The sequence below is a fragment of the Panthera pardus genome, unplaced genomic scaffold (genome assembly GCF_024362965.1).
Source record: "Panthera pardus isolate Hobbes unplaced genomic scaffold, ASM2436296v1 HiC_scaffold_27, whole genome shotgun sequence".
NCBI lineage: Eukaryota > Metazoa > Chordata > Mammalia > Carnivora > Felidae > Panthera > Panthera pardus.
This window is the reverse complement of record NW_026526843.1, coordinates 76,564,270-76,583,149: the sequence shown is the minus strand read 5'-3', so window position 1 is coordinate 76,583,149 and position 18,880 is coordinate 76,564,270. Positions and strand designations below refer to the sequence as shown.

At 39.2% G+C, this 18,880-nt stretch overlaps 1 protein-coding gene across 1 annotated transcript in view; it reads right to left on the bottom strand.

Moving 5' to 3' along the window:
* Positions 1–970: 970 nt before the first annotated feature.
* Positions 971–18,880, bottom strand: part of LOC109260791 (spindlin-1-like) — a 92,012-nt gene continuing 74,102 nt past the window's right edge. The window contains 1 exon segment of the mRNA XM_053891359.1: positions 971–1,204. Coding sequence (XP_053747334.1) covers positions 971–1,204 — 234 coding nt within the window.

Sequence of the window (18,880 nt, the reverse complement as noted above, 5' to 3'; positions counted from 1 at the left end):
ATCCCTTAAAAGAGTCTTATTTAAATTGACGTGGAGATAAATGAGAAATAAATTAAATATTCTTAAATTTATTAAGAATTATATATTCTTAAAACTGTGAGAAATATGAGAAGAAACTCAAATGCTTTTCAAGTGAACATGAGTTGGGAAGTCTTTGGTAAACAATATTAGTTTCACACTTTAGTAGTTTAATATTAGTGTTAAATAGCAAAGAAATATTAGTAATCATATTTGTTTAATTCTCTTTAATATGTAATGTGGTGGATTCTAATCACTTAAATCTAGTATTAAAGTTAATAAACTTGCTTTAAAAACAGCTGTGTCTTCTGAATTATCAGCATTATTTGTAATGTCAGCATATATTTTTATTCTTTTATGTTTATCTCTCTTTTTAAATTCTACCTAAATATCCTATCAAAATAAGGTTTAAAATAGAAAATAGAGATGGGGCGCCTGGGTGGCTCAGTCAGTTAAGCGTCTGACTCTTGGTTTTGGCTCAGGTCCTGATTTCATGGTTCCTGAGTTCAAGCCCCACTTTGGGCTCCACACTGACAGCACAGAACCTGCTTGGGTTTCTGTCTCCCTATCTCCCTCTCTATTCCTCCCCACTCACGCTTTCTCTCTCTCAAGTAAATAAAACCATCAAAAATAAAATAGAGGAGGAATTAAGATGGGACAGAAGTAGGGGGACACTGGGCTTTCCCCATCCCTCAAACACAGCTTTATTGAGGTCAGATTACTTGAAACACTCAAGAAACAAGTTTGAGGAGTGGCAGAAGGATCTCCACAGTTGGAGGGAGATAGCTTGGCAGATATGAGGTGCTTAAATGTTAACTGGGGGATAAAAAATGGCAGAGCTGCGGAGGGGAAAGAACTCTTTCCCTGGAGAACAAAAGGGAAAGAAAGAGAGAGGGTTTGAAACAGTGCATCACTGAGTTAGCACAAGAGGTAAACCACTCTGGACTATGGACTAGGGAGTGAGAAGTGCTGAGTTTCCCAGTTCTTTTTTGCAAACAGCTTCTGGAGCCCAAACTCTCAGGTTTTGGAAGTGTGAGACTTTATCCAGAGTGGAGCTGTTGTACACGTGCCTGGGGAGGTGGGAGCTGGCCCTGGAGTGCATAGTGTGGTGCAGCAATCTCCGGTGTGAACTGGGAAAGAATAGTCCCTTTCCTGGAGTACTTCTGGAAGAGGATTTATTGTCTCCCTAAGAACAAAAAGAAAAAAAAAAAACCCAACCAAACAAAAAACTCTGCGCAAGTGCCAGGCAAAAGCATTTCATCAGCAGAGTGGAGAGGCTCTGCTCTGGAGGAGGGGAGCAGATCTGTGCTTCCTTTGAGACTTTGGTTTTGAATCCAGCCATGCACCAAAGAAAAAAGAGAGTTCTGGTGTGCAGGGTGAGCTACCTTCCCTTGCTCTTCTGTAAGGGCTGCCTGAAAAAGTGAGGGTTGATTTCCCTGGTCCAAGGAAGAGAGATTGGGGTGGAGTCACATGGTAGGACTTCAGAGAACAACACAGAAGCCCCCAGTGGAAGCAGGACTTGCTTACATAAAACCCTTTCCCTCTGTGTCTGGCAACTGCTTATTTACTGGGGCAAGACTGACTCTGATCCAATGCAGCCAGCCTCTCCTCCAGACCAGCACAGCCACAACATCCTAAGCACCAACAGACAACACTTCCTTTTTCTTTTATCCTAATTCCGTTTTAAATTTTGAAGTCATGCTCACAGTTTTATTTTTTTTCCATTTCCTTTTCTCTTTCTCACTCTCTTCTCGGTCTCTCTCTCTCTCTCTCTTTTTTTTTTTTTTTGAATCAGGCATTTTTCGTCTTTTCTTTTTCCTTCTTTTTTCTTTCCTTCTTCCTTTTTCTTTATTTTTTTTTTCTTTTTCTATGGAATCAGCTTTATATTTTTTTGATTGTCTGTCTTTTGTTGTTGTTGTTCCCCTTCATTTTCTTTTTTGGGATAAGGCTTTCCCACCATTTCTTTTTCTCCAAGATTGCTTCAAAAAACAAATCAAAGCATACCTAGTTAAAGGTCCAGGGGCATCTTGGTGGTTCATTCGGTTGAGCGTCCGACTTCGGCTCAGGTCCTGATCTCGTGGTTTGTGAGTTTGAGCCCCGCGTTGGGCTCTGTGCTGACAGCTCGGAGCCTGGAGCCTGCTTCAGATTCTGTGTCTCCTTCTCTCTCTGCCCATCCCCCACTTGTGCTCTGCCTCTCTCTGTCTCAAAAATAAATAAATAAATAAATAAATAAATGTAAAAATTAAAAAAAAAAAATTAAAAAAAGGTCCAAACACTCCACCACTGCAAGAAAGGAGGAGCTGTGCAGAGGAATGACCAGTGGGTAAGAACAGCCAAAATGCAATAGCAGAGTGCACACAGCATACACCAGAAACACTTCCTGGAGTGCCAGTCCCTAAACGATATATGATCCCTTTTTCATATAGTAATACTCTTAAATGCAGGACACATAACAAGCTTTAAAACATGCAAAAGGCATAAGCTTAGTCAAAAGGACAAGATGGAAGAATTCTCCCCAGTAGAAAGGTCAGGGAGAAATTACAGCCAGGGACTTGCTGAAAACAGATATAAGCAATATATCTGAATAAGAGCTTAGAATAACAGTCATAAGACTACTAGCTGGGCTTGAAAAAAAGCATAGAAGACACCAGAGAAATCCTTGTTGCAGAGATCAAAGATCTAAGAACTAGTCAGGATTAATTTAAAAATGGTATAACTGGGATTCAAAATAAACGAGAAACAGTGACAGCAAGGATGGAAGAAGCAGACGAAAGAGTAGGGAAAATAGAAGATAAAATTATGGAAAATAATGAAGCTGAAAAAAAGAGGGAAAGGAAGTTACTAGATCATGAAGGGAGACTTAAAAACTGATTCCCTGAAACAAAACAATATCCATATCATAGCAGTACCGGAAGAATCAGAGTGATAAAAGGGGGCAGAAGGTGTATTTGAACAAATTATGGCTGAGAACTTCCCTAATCTGGGGAAGGAAATAAGCATCCAAGAACAAAAGGCACAGATAACCTGTTTACAAATCAACAAAAACAGGTAAACACCACAACGTATCCTAGTGAAACTTACAAAATGCAAAGATAAAGAGAAAATACCGAAAAAGCAGCTAGGGACAAATGGTCCTTAACCTACAAGGGTAGACACATAGGGTTAGTAGCAGTACTGCCTACTGAAACTCGTCAGGACATAAGGAAATGGCAGGAAATATTTAATGTTCTGAATAGAAAAAATATGGAGCCAACAATCCTTTTAACAACAAGTCTGTCATTCAGAATAGGAGGATCAAGATTTTGTAAGGCAAAAACTAAAGGGAATTCATGACCACTAAACCAGCCCTGCAAAAAATGTTAAGGGGGACTCTCTGAATGGAGAAAAAAAATACCAAACAACAGAGACTATAAAGGAGCAGAGAACATCACCAGAAACACCAAATTTACAGATAACACAATGGCACAAAATTTATATCTTTCAATAATCACGCTGAATGTAAATGTACTATATGATCCAATCAAAAGATACCAGTATCAAAATGGATTAAAAAATAAAGATCCATCTATATGCTGCCTACAAAAGACTCATTTCAGACCTAAGGACAGCTGCAGACTGAACGTCAGGGGATGGAGATCCATCTATAATGATATTGGATGTCAAAAGAAAGCCAGAATAGCCATACTTATATCAGAAAAATGATATTTTAAAACAGACTATAACAAGAGATGAAGAAGAGCATTATACCATAATTAACGGTTCAATCCATTAAGAAGACATAACAATTTTAAATATTTATGCCCCCAACTTGAGCACCCAAAAATATGTAAATCATTTAATCACTAACATAAAGAAAGTTATTAATAATAAGACCATTAGAGTAGGAGACTTTAATACTCCACTTATAGAAATGGACAGATCATTTAAGCAGAAAATTAACAAGGAAACAATGGCTTTGAATGACACACTGGACCAGATGAACTAAACAGATATATTCAGAACATTTCATCTTTTTAAAAACTTTTTTAAAGTTTATTCATTCTTGAGAGACAGAGACAAGCATGAGTGTGGGAGAGACAGAGTGAGAGAGGGAGACACAGAATCCAAAGCAGGCTCCAGGGTCCAGGCTCTGAGTTCTCAGCACAGAGCCTGATACAGGGCTCGAACTCATGATCTGTGAGATCATGACCTGAGCCAACGTCGGACGTTTAAGCCAACTGAGCTACCCAGGCGCCCCACGGAACATCTCATCTTAAAGCAGCAGAATACACATTCTTCTCAAGTGTACATGAAACATTCTCCAAAAGAAATCACATAGTGGGTCACAAAACTTCCATCAACAGGTAAAAAAGATTGAGATAGTTCCATGCATACTTGATTTTTTAAGTTTATTTGTTTATTTTGAGAGAGAGGAGAGAGAGCAGACAAGTGGAGGTGGGAGAAAAAAGGGTGTGAGAGAGAATCCCAGGAAGACTCCACACTGCCAGCACAGAGCCTGATGAGGGGCTTGAACTCAGAAACCATGAGATCATGACCTGACCCAAAGTTGGACTCTTAACCAACTGAGCCACTTAGATGTCCCATACCACACACATTTTCAGATGACAACACCATGAGACTTTAAATCAACCACAAATAAAAATTTGGAAAGTCCTCAAATACATGGAGGTTAGAGAATATCCTGCAAATAATTAATGGGTTATTAATGAGTTAACTAGGAAATTAAAGAAGAAATTTAAATAATATATATATTATATATATATATAATATATATATATTACATATATATTATATATATTTATATATATATAATATATATATTATATATATTATATATATATGAAACCACAGCACTCCACATCCTTTGGGATGCAGCAAAGATAGTCCTTAGAGGAAAGTACCGTGCAATTCTAGCCTAACTCAAAAAGCAAGAAAGGTCCCAAATACACAAGCTAACCTTACGCCTAAAGGGGCTAGAAAAAGAGCAGGGCTAGAAATATAGCAGGGCTATATTTTGTTGAAAATATTGCCCACAGACCAGAAGAAGAAGGGAAATAATAAAGATTAGAGCAGAAATAAATGATATAGAAACAAACAAACAAAAAACCAAAAAAACCCAGTAGAACAGATCACTGAAACTCAAAGCTAGTTTTTCGAACAAATAAATGAATTGATAAACCCCTACCCAGACTTCTCAAGAAGAAAAGAGAGAGGGCCCAAATAGATAAAATCATGAATGAAAGAGGAGAGATCACAACCAATACCACAGAAATACAAACAATTATAAGAGAATACGATAAAAAATTATATGCCAACAAACTGCACAATCTGGAAGAAAAGGACAAATTCCTAAACACTCACACACCACCAAATTTCAAAAACAGGAAGAAATAGAAAATTTGAACGGGTCCATAACCAGCAAAAAATTTGAATTGGTTATCAAAAATCTCCCATCAAACAAAAGTCCAGGGCCAGATGGCTTCCCTGGGGAATTCTACCAGACATTCAAAGCAGAATCGATACCTATTTTTCTCAAAATGCTCCAAAGAATAGAAGTGGAATGAAAGCTTCCAAACTCATTCTATGAAGCCAGCATTACCTTGATTCCAAAACCAAACAAAGACACCACTAAAGGGGAGAATTACAGGCAAATACCCATGATGAACGTGGATGCAGATATTATCAAGAAGATACTAGCAAATCAAATTTGCTACATTAAAAGAATGATTCACCACATTCAAGTGTTATTCATTTCTGGGGCTGCAGTGCTGGTTCAATATTCACAAATAGTCAACATGATACACTACATTAATAAAAGAAAGGATAAGAAACACACGACCCTGTCAATAGATGCAGAAAAAGCATTTGACAAAATACAGTGTCCTTCTTGATAAAAACCCCCAGGAAAGTCAGAATAGAAGGAACATACCTCAACATCATAAAAGCTATATATGAAAGCCCACAGCTAATATCATCCTCAGTGGGGAAAACTGAGAGCTTTCCCTCAAGGTCAGGAATACAACAGGGATGTCCACTCCCACCACTGTTGCTCAACATAGTATTCTAAGTCCTAACCTCAGCAATCAGACAACAAAAAGAAACAAAAGCATCCAAATTGGCAGGGATGAAATCAAACGTTGACTCCACAGGTGACATGATACTCTACATGGAAAACCCAAAAGACTCGACCAAAAAACTGCTAGAGCAACAGCAACTCAGCAAAGTTGCAGGATGTAAAATCAACCTACCAGAATTGGTTGCATTTCTACACACGAATAATGAAGCAGAAGAAAGAGAAATCAATGAATCGATCTCATTTGCAATTTCACCAAAAAAAAAAAAAAAAGATACTTAGGAATAAACCTAACCAAAGAGGTAAAAACAAATCTTTACACTGAGAACTATAGAAAGCTTATGAAAGAAATTGAAGAAGACACAAAGAAATGGAAAAACATTCCATACTTATAGATTGGAAGAAGAAATATTGTTAAAATGTTGATGCTACCTAAAGCAACCTACACATTCAATGCAATACCTATCAAAATAACACCAATACTCTTCACAGAGCTGGAACAAACTATCCTAAAATTGGTATGGAACTGCAAAAGACACTGAATAGACAAAGTAATGTTGAAAAAGAAAACCAAAAATGAAGGAATCACAATATGGGACTTTAAGCTGCATTACAAAGTTGTAGTCATTAAGACAGTATGGTACTGGCACAAAAACAGACACATAGATCAATGGAACAGAATAGATAACCCAGAAAAGGACCCCCAAATATATGGCCAACTGATCTTGAACAAAGCAGGAAAGAGTATCCATGGAAAAAGGACAGTCTCTTCAGCAAATGTTGGTTAGTTAAACTGGACAGCAACATGAAGAAAAATGAAACTGAACCATTTTCTTACACCATACAAAAAAAAAAATTCAAAATGGATAACAGACCTAAATGTGAGAAAGGAAATCTTCAAAATCCTAGAGAAGAAAACAGGAGCAACCTCTTTAACCATGGCTGCAATAACTTCTTGATAGGCGTATCTCCGGAGGCATCAGAAATAAAAGCAAAAAATGAACTGTTGGGACCTCATGAAGATAAAAAGCTTCTACACAGCAGAGGAAACCATCAAGAACAACAACAACAACAACAAAAAAAACAGCCCTCAGAATGGGAGAAGATATTTGCAAATGACATATTGGATAAAGAGTTACTATCCAAAATCTATAAAGAACTTATCAAATTCAACACCCAAAAAACAAATAATCCAGTGAAGAAATGGGCAGAAGACATGAATAGACACTTTTCAAAAGAAGACATCCAGGTGTCTAACTGACACATGAAAAGATGCTCAACATCACTCATCATCAGAGAAATACAAATCAAAACCACAGTGAGATACCACCTCACACTGGTCCTAATGACTAAAATTAACTCAGGAAACAACAGATGTTGATCAGCATGCAGAGAAAGGGGAATGCTTTTGCACTGTTGATGGGAATGCACACTGTTGTAGCCACTCTGGAAAACAGTATGGAGGTTCCTCAAAAATCAAAAGTAGCACTACCAGGCTCAGCTTGGCGGGGAACAAAGGTGCTGGCAAGCTCCATATCCCTCTCCCATCCCACAGCTGAAATTCCAAAGGGAACTAGTTCCTGTCACCGAACTTGCTTGCACCACGCAAACACCCAATGCTGTGCTTCTGTGGATCCATCTTGCTGACGGGTCTGCCTCCCTCCCTGTGCTACAGGACCACTCACACAGGTGACCACCGATGGCAAAGCGAGCTACGCCTGCCCCTCCTGCCCTTGTGCACCTTGCGGATCCACCCCGGCTAATACGTCAGATACAATCAACGCAACACCACAAGCCTGGCAGTGTGCAAGTAGCCCAGACAGGGGCCAAACCACTCCACAGTAACTCCTACCCCTAGAAGAGGGGAAGATAAGGTACACACCAGTCTACCTGTGGCCCCAGCGGTGGGCTGGGGGCAGACATCAGGTCTGACTACAGCCCCACCCACCAACACAAGTTATTCCGGATAGCACACGGGAAGTGCCCTGCAGTTTGGAGCCACTGCAGGGACTACCCAAAATGATGAAACGGAATAACTCTCCTCAAAAGGAACTCCAGGAAGTAGCGACAGCTAATGAATTGATCAAAAACAATTTAAGCAACATAATGGAAGAAGATTATAGAAAAAAAGTAATAACATTAATCGCTGGGCTTGAAAAAAGCATAGAGGACAGCACAGAATCTATTGCTACAGAGATCAAGGGATTAAGAAATAGTCATGAGGAGCTAAAAAAAATGCTACAAAGTACAAATGAGGTGCAAAATAAAATGGAGGTGGACACAGCACGGATTGAAGAGGTAGAGGAGAGACTAGGTGAATTAGAAGATAAAATTATGAAAAAAGAGGAAGCTGAGAAAAAGAGAGTTAAAAAAATCCAGGAGTATGAGGAGAGAAATAGAGAACTAAGTGATGCAATACAATGGAACAATATCCGTATAATAGGAATTCCAGAAGAGGAAGAGAGAGAGAAAGGAGCTGAAGGTGTACTTGAACAAACCATGGCTGAGAACTTCCCTGATCTGGGGAAGGAAAAAGGCATTGAAATCCAAGAGGCACAGAGAACTCTCTTCAGAGGTAACTTGAATTGATCTTCTGCACAACATATCATAGTGAAACTGGAAAAATACAAGGATAAAGAGAAAATTCTGAAAGCAGCTAGGGATAAACACACTCTAACTTACAAAAGGAGACCCATAAGACTAGTGGCAGACCTGTCTACTGAAACTTGTCAGGCCCAAAAGGAATGGTAGGAAATCTTCAATGTGATGAACAGAAAAAATATGCAGCTGAGAATCCTTTATCCAGCAAGTCTGTCACTCAGAAGAGGAGAGATAAAGGTCTTCTCAAACAAACACAAACTGAAGGAATTCATCACCACTAAACCAGCCCTACGAGAGATCCTAAGGGGGACTCTGTGAGCGAAATGTTGCAAGGACTAGAAAGTACAATAGACACCACTACAAGCATGAAACATACAGGCATCACAATGACTCTAAACCCATATCTTTCTATAACACTGAATGTAAATGAACTAAATGCTCCAACCGAAAGACATAGGGTATGATAATGTATAAAAAAACAAGACTATTTGCTGTCTACAAGAGACTCATTTTATTTTTTATTTATTTTTTTTTTTACAAGGAGATTCATCAAATTTTACTACATGTCAAATCACAAAGAAAGTATCACCAAATTCAATAAAGCATAAATACAACCAGTATTCTTTTATAATAAAATCAAGGTAATTTTTAAAAAGTTTTTCCATCAGAAGACTTTAAAAATCTATTAGGGACAGCAGAGTTGTACAGCAAAATCACAGTGGGCCCATATAACTCTCTATTAAAAGCTCTTGAGTGAAAAGGGAGAGACAAACCAAAATTGCAGCATTAAAAAAAATAATAATGGAAACCCTACATGTTATGTGGGAAATATATAAGCAGTTATAGAGGAAATGTAATTTAATATTTAAATTTAAACTTAATTCAATGCATAAATTTAAATTTAACTTAACATGTAAATTTAATATTTAAGTTAAAAATAAATTTAATATTTAATTTTAAATTAAATTAAATTTAAATTTAATTTTGTATCAGTAAAATTTAAAATAAAATTGGGGTTCCTGGGTGGCTCAGTAGGCGAAGCATCTGACTCTTTTTTTTTTTTTTTTTAATTTTTTAAATGTTTTTATTTATTTTTTTTTTATTTTTTTTTTAATTTTTTTTTTAATTTTTTTTAAATTTAATTTTATTTATTTATTTTTTTAATATATGAAATTTACTGTCAAATTGGTTTCTTTTTTTTTTTTTAATATATGAAATTTACTGTCAAATTGGTTTCCATACAACACCCAGTGCTCATCCCAAAAGGTGCCCTGCTCAATATCCATCACCCACCCTGCCCTCCCTCCCACCCCCCATCAACCCTCAGTTTGTTCTCAGTTTTTAACAGTCTCTAATGCTTTGGCTCTCTCCCACTCTAACCTCTTTTTTTTTTTTTTTTTTTTTTTTTTTTTTTTCCTTCCCCTCCCCCATGGGTTTCTGTTATGTTTCTCAGGATCCACATAAGAGTGAAACCATATGGTATCTGTCTTTCTCTGTATGGCTTATTTCACTTAGCATCACACTCTCCAGTTCCATCCATGTTGCTACAAAAGGCCATATTTCATTTTTTCTCATTGCCACGTAGTATTCCATTGTGTATATACACCACAATTTCTTTATCCATTCATCAGTTGATGGACATTTAGGCTCTTTCCATAATTTGGCTATTGTTGAGAGTGCCGCTATAAACATTGGGGTACAGGTGCCCCTATGCATCAGTACTCCTGTATCCCTTGGATAAATTCCTAGCAGTGCTATTGCTGGGTCATAGGGTAGGTCTATTTTTAATTTTCTGAGGAACCTCCACACTGCTTTCCAGAGCGGCTGCACCAATTTGCATTCCCACCAACAGTGCAAGAGGGTTCCTGTTTCTCCACATCCTCTCCAGCATCTATAGTCTCCTGATTTCTTCATTTTGGCCACTCTGACTGGCGTGAGGTGGTATCTGAGTGTGGTTTTGATTTGTATTTCCCTGATGAGGAGCGACGTTGAACATCTTTTCATGTGCCTGTTGGCCATCCGGATGTCTTCTTTAGAGAAGTGTCTATTCATGTTTTCTGCCCATTTCTTCACTGGGTTCTTTGTTTTTCGGGTGTGGAGTTTGATGAGCTCTTTATAGATTTTGGATACTAGCCCTTTGTCCGATGTGTCATTTGCAAATATCTTTTCCCATTCCGTTGGTTGCCTTTTAGTTATGTTGGTTGTTTCCTTTGCTGTGCAGAAGCTTTTTATCTTCATAAGGTCCCAGGAATTCACTTTTGCTTTTAATTCCCTTGCCTTTGGGGATGTGCCGAGTAAGAGATTGCTACGGCTGAGGTCAGAGAGGTCTTTTCCTGCTTTCTCCTCTAAGGTTTTGATGGTTTCCTGTCTCACATTCAGGTCCTTTATCCATTTTGAGTTTATTTTTGTGAATGGTGTGAGAAAGTGGTCTAGTTTCAACCTTCTGCATGGTGCTGTCCAGTTCTCCCAGCACCATTTGTTAAAGAGACTGTCTTTTTTCCATTGGATGTTCTTTCCTGCTTTGTCAAAGATGAGTTGGCCATACGTTTGTGGGTCTAGTTCTGGGGTTTCTATTCTATTCCATTGGTCTATGTGTCTGTTTTTATGCCAATACCATGCTGTCTTGATGATGACAGCTTTGTAGTAGAGGCTAAAGTCTGGGATTGTGATGCCTCCTGCTTTGGTCTTCTTCTTCAAAATGACTTTGGCTATTCGGGGCCTTTTGTGGTTCCATATGAATTTTAGGATTGCTTGTTCTAGTTTCGAGAAGAATGCTGGTGCAATTTTGATTGGGATTGCATTGAATGTGTAGATAGCTTTGGGTAGTATTGACATTTTGACAATATTTATTCTTCCAATCCATGAGCAGGGAATGTCTTTCCATTTCTTTATATCTTCTTCAATTACCTGCATAAGCTTTCTATAGTTTTCAGCATACAGATCTTTTACATCTTTGGTTAGATTTATTCCTAGGTATTTTATGCTTCTTGGTGCAATTGTGAATGGGATCAGTTTCTTCATTTGTCTTTCTGTTGCTTCATTGTTAGTGTATAAGAATGCAACTGATTTCTGCACATTGATTTTGTATCCTGCAACTTTGCTGAATTCATGTATCAGTTCTAGCAGACTTTTGGTGGAGTCTATCGGATTTTCCATGTATAATATCATGTCATCTGCAAAAAGCGAAAGCTTGACTTCATCTTTGCCAATTTTGATGCCTTTGATTTCCTTTTGTTGTCTGATTGCTGATGCTAGAACTTCCAGCACTATATTAAACAGCAGCGGTGACAGTGGGCATCCCTGTCGTGTTCCTGATCTCAGGGAAAAAGCTCTCAGTTTTTCCCCATTGAGGATGATGTTAGCTGTGGGCTTTTCATAAATGGCCTTTATGATCTTTAAGTATGTTCCTTCTATCCCGACTTTCTCAAGGGTTTTTATTAAGAAAGGGTGCTGGATTTTGTCAAAGGCCTTTTCTGCATCGATTGACAGCATCATATGGTTCTTCTCTTTTTTTTTGTTAATGTGATGTATCACGTTGATCGATTTGCGAATGTTGAACCAGCCCTGCATCCCAGGAATGAATCCCACTTGATCATGGTGAATAATTCTTTTTATATGCTGTTGAATTCGATTTGCTAGTATCTTATTAAGAATTTTTGCATCCATATTCATCAGGGATATTGGCCTGGCTTCATAGAATGAGTCTGGAAGTTTTCCTTCCCTTTCTATTTCTTGGAATAGCTTGAGAAGGATAGGTATTATCTCTGCTTTAAATGTCTGGTAGAACTCCCCTGGGATGCCATCTGGTCCTGGACTCTTATTTGTTGGGAGATTTTTGATAACCGATTCAATTTCTTCGCTGGTTATGGGTCTGTTCAAGCTTTCTATTTCCTCCTGATTGAGTTTTGGAAGAGTGTGGGTGTTTAGAAATTTGTCCATTTCTCCCAGGTTGTCCAATTTGCTGGCATATAATTTTTCATAGTATTCCCTGATAATTGTTTGTATCTCTGAGGGATTGGTTGTAATCATTCCATTTTCATTCATGATTTTATCTATTTGGGTCATCTCCCTTTTCGTTTTGAGAAGCCTGGCTAGAGGTTTCTCAATTTTGTTTATTTTTTCAAAAAACCAACTCTTGGTTTCGTTGATCTGCTCTACAGTTTTTTTAGATTCTATATTGTTTATTTCTGCTCTGATCTTTATGATTTCTCTTCTTCTGCTGGGTTTAGGCTGCCTTTGCTGTTCTGCTTCTATTTCCTTTAGGTGTGCTGTTAGATTTTGTATTTGGGATTTTTCTTGTTTCTTGAGATAGGCCTGGATTGCAATGTATTTTCCTCTCAGGACTGCCTTCGCTGCATCCCAAAGCGTTTGGATTGTTGTATTTTCATTTTCGTTTGTTTCCATATATGTTTTAATTTCTTCTCTAATTGCCTGGTTGACTCACTCATTCTTTAGTAGGGTGTTCTTTAACCTCCATGCTTTTGGAGGTTTTCCAGACTTTCTCCTGTGGTTGATTTCAAGCTTCATAGCATTGTGGTCTGAAAGTATGCATGGTATAATTTCAATTCTTGTAAACTTATGAAGGGCTGTTTTGTGACCCAGTATATGATCTATCTTGGAGAATGTTCCATGTGCACTCGAGAAGAAAGTATATTCTGTTGCTTTGGGATGCAGAGTTCTAAATATATCTGTCAAGTCCATCTGATCCAATGTATCATTCAGGGCCCTTGTTTCTTTATTGACTGTGTGTCTAGATGATCTATCCATTTCTGTAAGTGGGGTGTTAAAGTCCCCTGCAATGACCACATTCTTATCAATAAGGTTGCTTATGTTTATGAGTAATTGTTTTATATATCTGGGGGCTCGGGTATTTGGCGCATAGACATTTATAATAGTTAGCTCTTCCTGGTGGATAGACCCTGTGATTATTATATAATGCCCTTCTTCATCTCTTGTTACAGCCTTTAATTTAAAGTCTAGTTTGTCTGATATAAGTATGGCTACTCCAGCTTTCTTTTGGCTTCCAGGAGCATGATAGATAGTTCTCCATCCCCTCACTCTCAATCTAAAGGTGTCCTCAGATCTAAAATGAGTCTCTTGTAGACAGCAAATAGATGGGTCTTGTTTTTTTATCCATTCTGATACCCTATGTCTTTTAGATGGCGCATTTAAACCATTTACATTCAGTGTTATTATAGAAAGATATGGGTTTAGAGTCATTGTGATGTCTGTATGTTTTATGCTTGTAGTGATGTCTCTGGTACTTTGTCTCACAGGATCCCCCTTAGGATCTCTTGTAGGGCTGGTTTCGTGGTGACAAATTCCTTCAGTTTTTGTTTGTTTGGGAAGACCTTTATCTCTTCTTCTATTCTAAATGACAGACTTGCTGGATAAAGCATTCTCGGCTGCATATTTTTTCTGTTTAGCACACTGTAGATATCGTGCCAAGCCTTTCTGGCCTGCCAAGTTTCAAAGGAGAGATCAGTCACGAGTCTTATAGGTCTCCCTTTATATGTGAGGGCATGTTTATCCCTTGCTGCTTTCAGAATTTTCTCTTTATCCTTGTATTTTGCCAGTTTCACTATGATATGTCGTGCAGAAGATCAATTCAAGTTACGTCTGAAGGGAGTTCTCTGTGCCTCTTGGATTTCAATGCCTTTTTCCTTCCCCAGTTCAGGGAAGTTCTCAGCTATAATTTGTTCAAGTACCCCTTCAGCACCTTTCCCTCTCTCTTCCTCCTCTGGGATACCAATTATGCGTATATTATTTTTTTTTAGTGTATCACTTAGTTCTCTAATTTTCCCCTCATACTCCTGGATTTTTTTATCTCTCTTTCTTTCAGCTTCCTCTTTCTCCATAACTTTATCTTCTAGTTCACCTATTCTCTCCTCTGCCTCTTCAAGCCGAGCTATCGCGGTTTCCATTTTATTTTGCATTTCGTTTAAACCGTTTTTCAGCTCCTCGTGACTGGTCCTTAGTCCCTGGATCTTTGTGGCAAGAGATTCTCTGCTGTCCTGTATACTGTTTTCAAACCCAGCGATTAATTTTATGACTATTATTCTAAATTCACTTTCTGTTATATTATTTAAATCCTTTTTGATCAGTTCATTAGCTGTTGTTATTTCCTGGAGATTCTTCTGAGGGGAATTCTTCCGTTTGGTCATTTTGGAGAGTCCCTGGCATGGTGAGGACCTGCAGTGCACTTCCCCTGTGCTGTGGTGTATAACTGGAGTTAGTGGGCGGGGCCGCAGTCCGACCCGATGTCTGCCCCCAGCCCACTGCTGGGGCCACAGTCAGACTGGTGTGTGCCTTCTCTTCCCCTCTCCTAGGGGCGGGATTCACTGTGGGGTGGCGTGGCCCGTCTGGGCTACTTGCACACTGCCAGGCTTGTGTTGCTGGGGATCTGGCGTATTAGCTGGGGTGGGTAGGCAAGGTGCACGGGGGCTGGAGGGGCAGGCTTAGCTCGCTTCTCCTTAGGTGATCCACTTCAGGAGGAGCCCTGTGGCAGCCGGAGGGAGTCAGATCCGCTGCCGGAGGTTTGGCTCCGCAGAAGCACAGAGTTGGGTGTTTGCGCGGAGCGAGCAAGTTCCCTGGCAGGAACTGGTTCCCTTTGGGATTTTGGCTGGGGGATGGGCGGGGGAGATGGCGCTGGCGCCTTTGTTCCCCGCCAAGCTGAGCTCTGCCGTCCGGGGGCTCAGCAGCTCTCCCTCCCTTTGTCCTCCAGCCTTCCCGCTTTCCGAGCAGAGCTGTTAACTTATGACCTCCCAGACGCTAAGTCGCGCTTGCTGTCGGAACACAGTCCGTCCGGCCCCTCCGCTTTTGCCAGCCAGACTCGGGGGCTCTGCTTGGCCGGCGAGCCGCCCCTCCGCCCCGGCTCCCTCCCGCCAGTCCGTGGAGCGCGCACCGCCTCGCCGCCCTTCCTACCCTCTTCCGTGGGCCTCTAGTCTGCGCTTGACTCCGGAGACTCCCTTCTGCTAATCCTCTGGCGGTTTTCTGGGTTCTTTAGGTAGGTGTTGGTGGAATCTAAGTGATCGGCAGGACGCGCGGTGAGCCCCGCGTCCTCCTACGCCGCCATCTTCCGCAATCTCCCCGAGACTCATTTTAGACCTGAGGATACTTCAGATTGAAAGTGAGGAGATGGAGAACTATCTATCATGCTACTGGAAGTCAAAAGAAAGCTGAAGTAGCCATACTTATATCAGACAACTAGACTTTAAATTAAAGGCTGTAACAAGAGATGAAGAAGGGCATTAAATAATAATTACAGGGTCTATCTATCAGGACGAACTAACAATTATAAATGTCTATGCGCTGAAAACGGGAGCCCCCAAATATGTAAAAGAATTAATCACAAACATAAGCAACCTTATTGATAAGAATGTGGTAATTGCAGGGGACTTTAATACTCCACTAACAACAATGGACAAATCAGCTTGACACAGGATCAATAAAGAAACAAGGGCTCTGAATGATACACTGGATCAGATGGACTTGACAGATATATTTAGAACTCTGCATCCCAAAATGAAAAAATATACTTTCTTCTCGTGTGCACATTGACCATTCTCCAAGATAGATCACATACTGGGTCACAAAACAGCCCTTCATAAGTATACAAGAATTGAGATCATACCATGCACACTTTCAGACCACAATGCAATGAACCTTGAAATCAACCACAGGAAAATGCCTGGAAAACCTCCAAAAGAATGGAGGTTAAAGAACACCCTACTAAAGAATGAATGGGTCAACCAGGCAATTAGAGAAGATATTAAAAAACATATGGAAACAAATTAAAATGAATATACAACAATCCAAATGCTTTGAGATGTGGCAAAGGCAGTCCTGAGAGGAAAATACATTGCAATCCAGGCCTATCTCAAGAAACAAGAAAAATCCCAAATACAAAATCTAACAGCACACCTAAAGGAAATAGAAGCAGAACAGCAAAGACACCCCAAACCCAGCAGAAGAAGAGAAATAATACACGTCAGAGCAGAAATAAACAATATAGAATCTAAAACAACTGTAGAGCGGATCAATGAAACCAAGGGTTGTTTTTTTTTTTTTTTGAAGAAATAAACAAAATTGATAAACCTCTAGCCAGGCTTCTCAAAACGAAAAGGGAGATGACCCACATAGATAAAATCATGAAAGAAAATAGAATTATTATGGGGTCCTTGGGTGGAGTTGGTTAAACTCGGCTCAGGTCATGATTGCACAGTTTGTGAGTTCGAACCACGCATCAGGTTCTGTTCTGACAGCTCAGAGCCTGGAGCCTGCCTCAGATTCTGTGTCTCCCTCTGTCTCTGACTCTCTCCCACTTGTGCTCTCTCTTTCTCTCTCACATCTCTCCCTGTCTCTCTCTCAAAACTAAATACAATGTAAAAAAAGATTAATTTTTAAAATGGATTTATTACAACCAATCCCTCAGAAACACAAACAATTATCAGGGAATAGTATGAAAAATTATATGCCAACAAAGTGGAAAACCTGGAAGAAATGGACAATTCCTAAGCACCCACACACTACCAATACTCAAACAGAAAGAAATAGAAAATTTGAACAGACCCATAACCAATGAAGAAATTGAATCAGTTATCAAAATCTCCAAACAGATAAGAGTCCAGGACCAGATGGCTTCCCAGGGGAATTCTACCAGACATTTAAATCAGAGATAATACCCATTCTTCTCAAGTTGTTCCAAAGAATAGAAATGGAAGGAAAACTTCCAGACTCGTTTGATGAAGCCAGCATTAATTTGATTCACAAACCAGGCAGAGGCCGAGCAAAAAAAGAAAACTACAGGCCACTATCCTTGATGAATATGGATGCAAAAATTCTCACCAAGATACTAGCAAATCGAATTCAACAGCATATAAAAAGAATTATTCACCATGATCAAGTGGGTGAATATGAATCATTCCTCGGTTACAAGGCTGGTTCAACATTCACAAATCAATCATTGTGACACATCACATTAATAAAAGAAAAGATAAGAACCATATGATCCTGTCAATCGATGCAGAAAAAAAATTTGACTAGATTCAGCATCCTTTCTGAATAAAAAAAATCTCAAGAAAGTCGGGATAGAAGGAACATACTTAAACACCCTAAAAGCCATTTATGAAAAGCCCACAGCTATTACCATCCTCAATGGGAGAAAACAGAGAGTTTTCCCCCTGAGATCAGGAACACGACAGGGATGTCCAATCTCACCGCTAGTGTCTAACATAGTGTTGGAAGTGCTAGCATCAGCAATCAGACAACAAAAGGAAATCAAAGGCATCAAAATTGGCAAAGATGAAATCAAGCATTCACTTTTTGCAGATGATATGATACTAAACATTGAAAACCCGATAAACGCTACCAAAAGGCTGCTAGAAGTGATACATGAATTCTGCAAAGTCGCAGGATAAAAAATTGATGTATAGAAATCTGTTGCATTCTTATATACTAATAATTAAGCAACAGAAAAATAAAGAAACTGAACCCATCCACAATTGCACCAAGAATCATAAAATACCTAGGAATAAACCTAACCAAAGATGTAAAAGATCTGTATGCTGAAAACTATAGAAAGCTTATGAAGGAAGTTGTAGAAGATACCAAGAAATGGAAAAACATTCCATGCTCATGGATTGGAAGAATAAATATTGTTAAAATGTCAATACTACCCAAAGCAATCTACATATTCAATGCAAACCCAATCAAAATTGCACCATCATTCTTCTCCAAGCTAGAAGAAGGAATCCTAAAATTTGAATGGAACCACAAAAGGCCCAGAATAGCCAAAGTAATATTGAAGAAGAAGACCAAAGTGAAAGGCATCACAATCCCAGACTTTAGCCACCACTCCAAAGCTGTAATCATCAAGACAGCATGGTATTGGCACAAAAACAGACACATGGACCAATAGAATAGAACAGAGACTCCAGAAATGGACCCACAAAAGTATGGCCAACCAATCTTTGACAAAGCAGGAAAGAATATCAACGTAAAAAAGACAGTGTGTTTAACAAATGGTGCTGGGAGACCTGGACAACAACATCTAGAAGAATGACACTAGACTACTTTCTTACACCATTCACAGAAACAAACTCAAAATGGATAAAGGACCTGAATGTGAGACAGGAAACCATCAAAACCCTAGAAGAGAAAGCAGGGAAAAAATCTCTGACCTCAGCC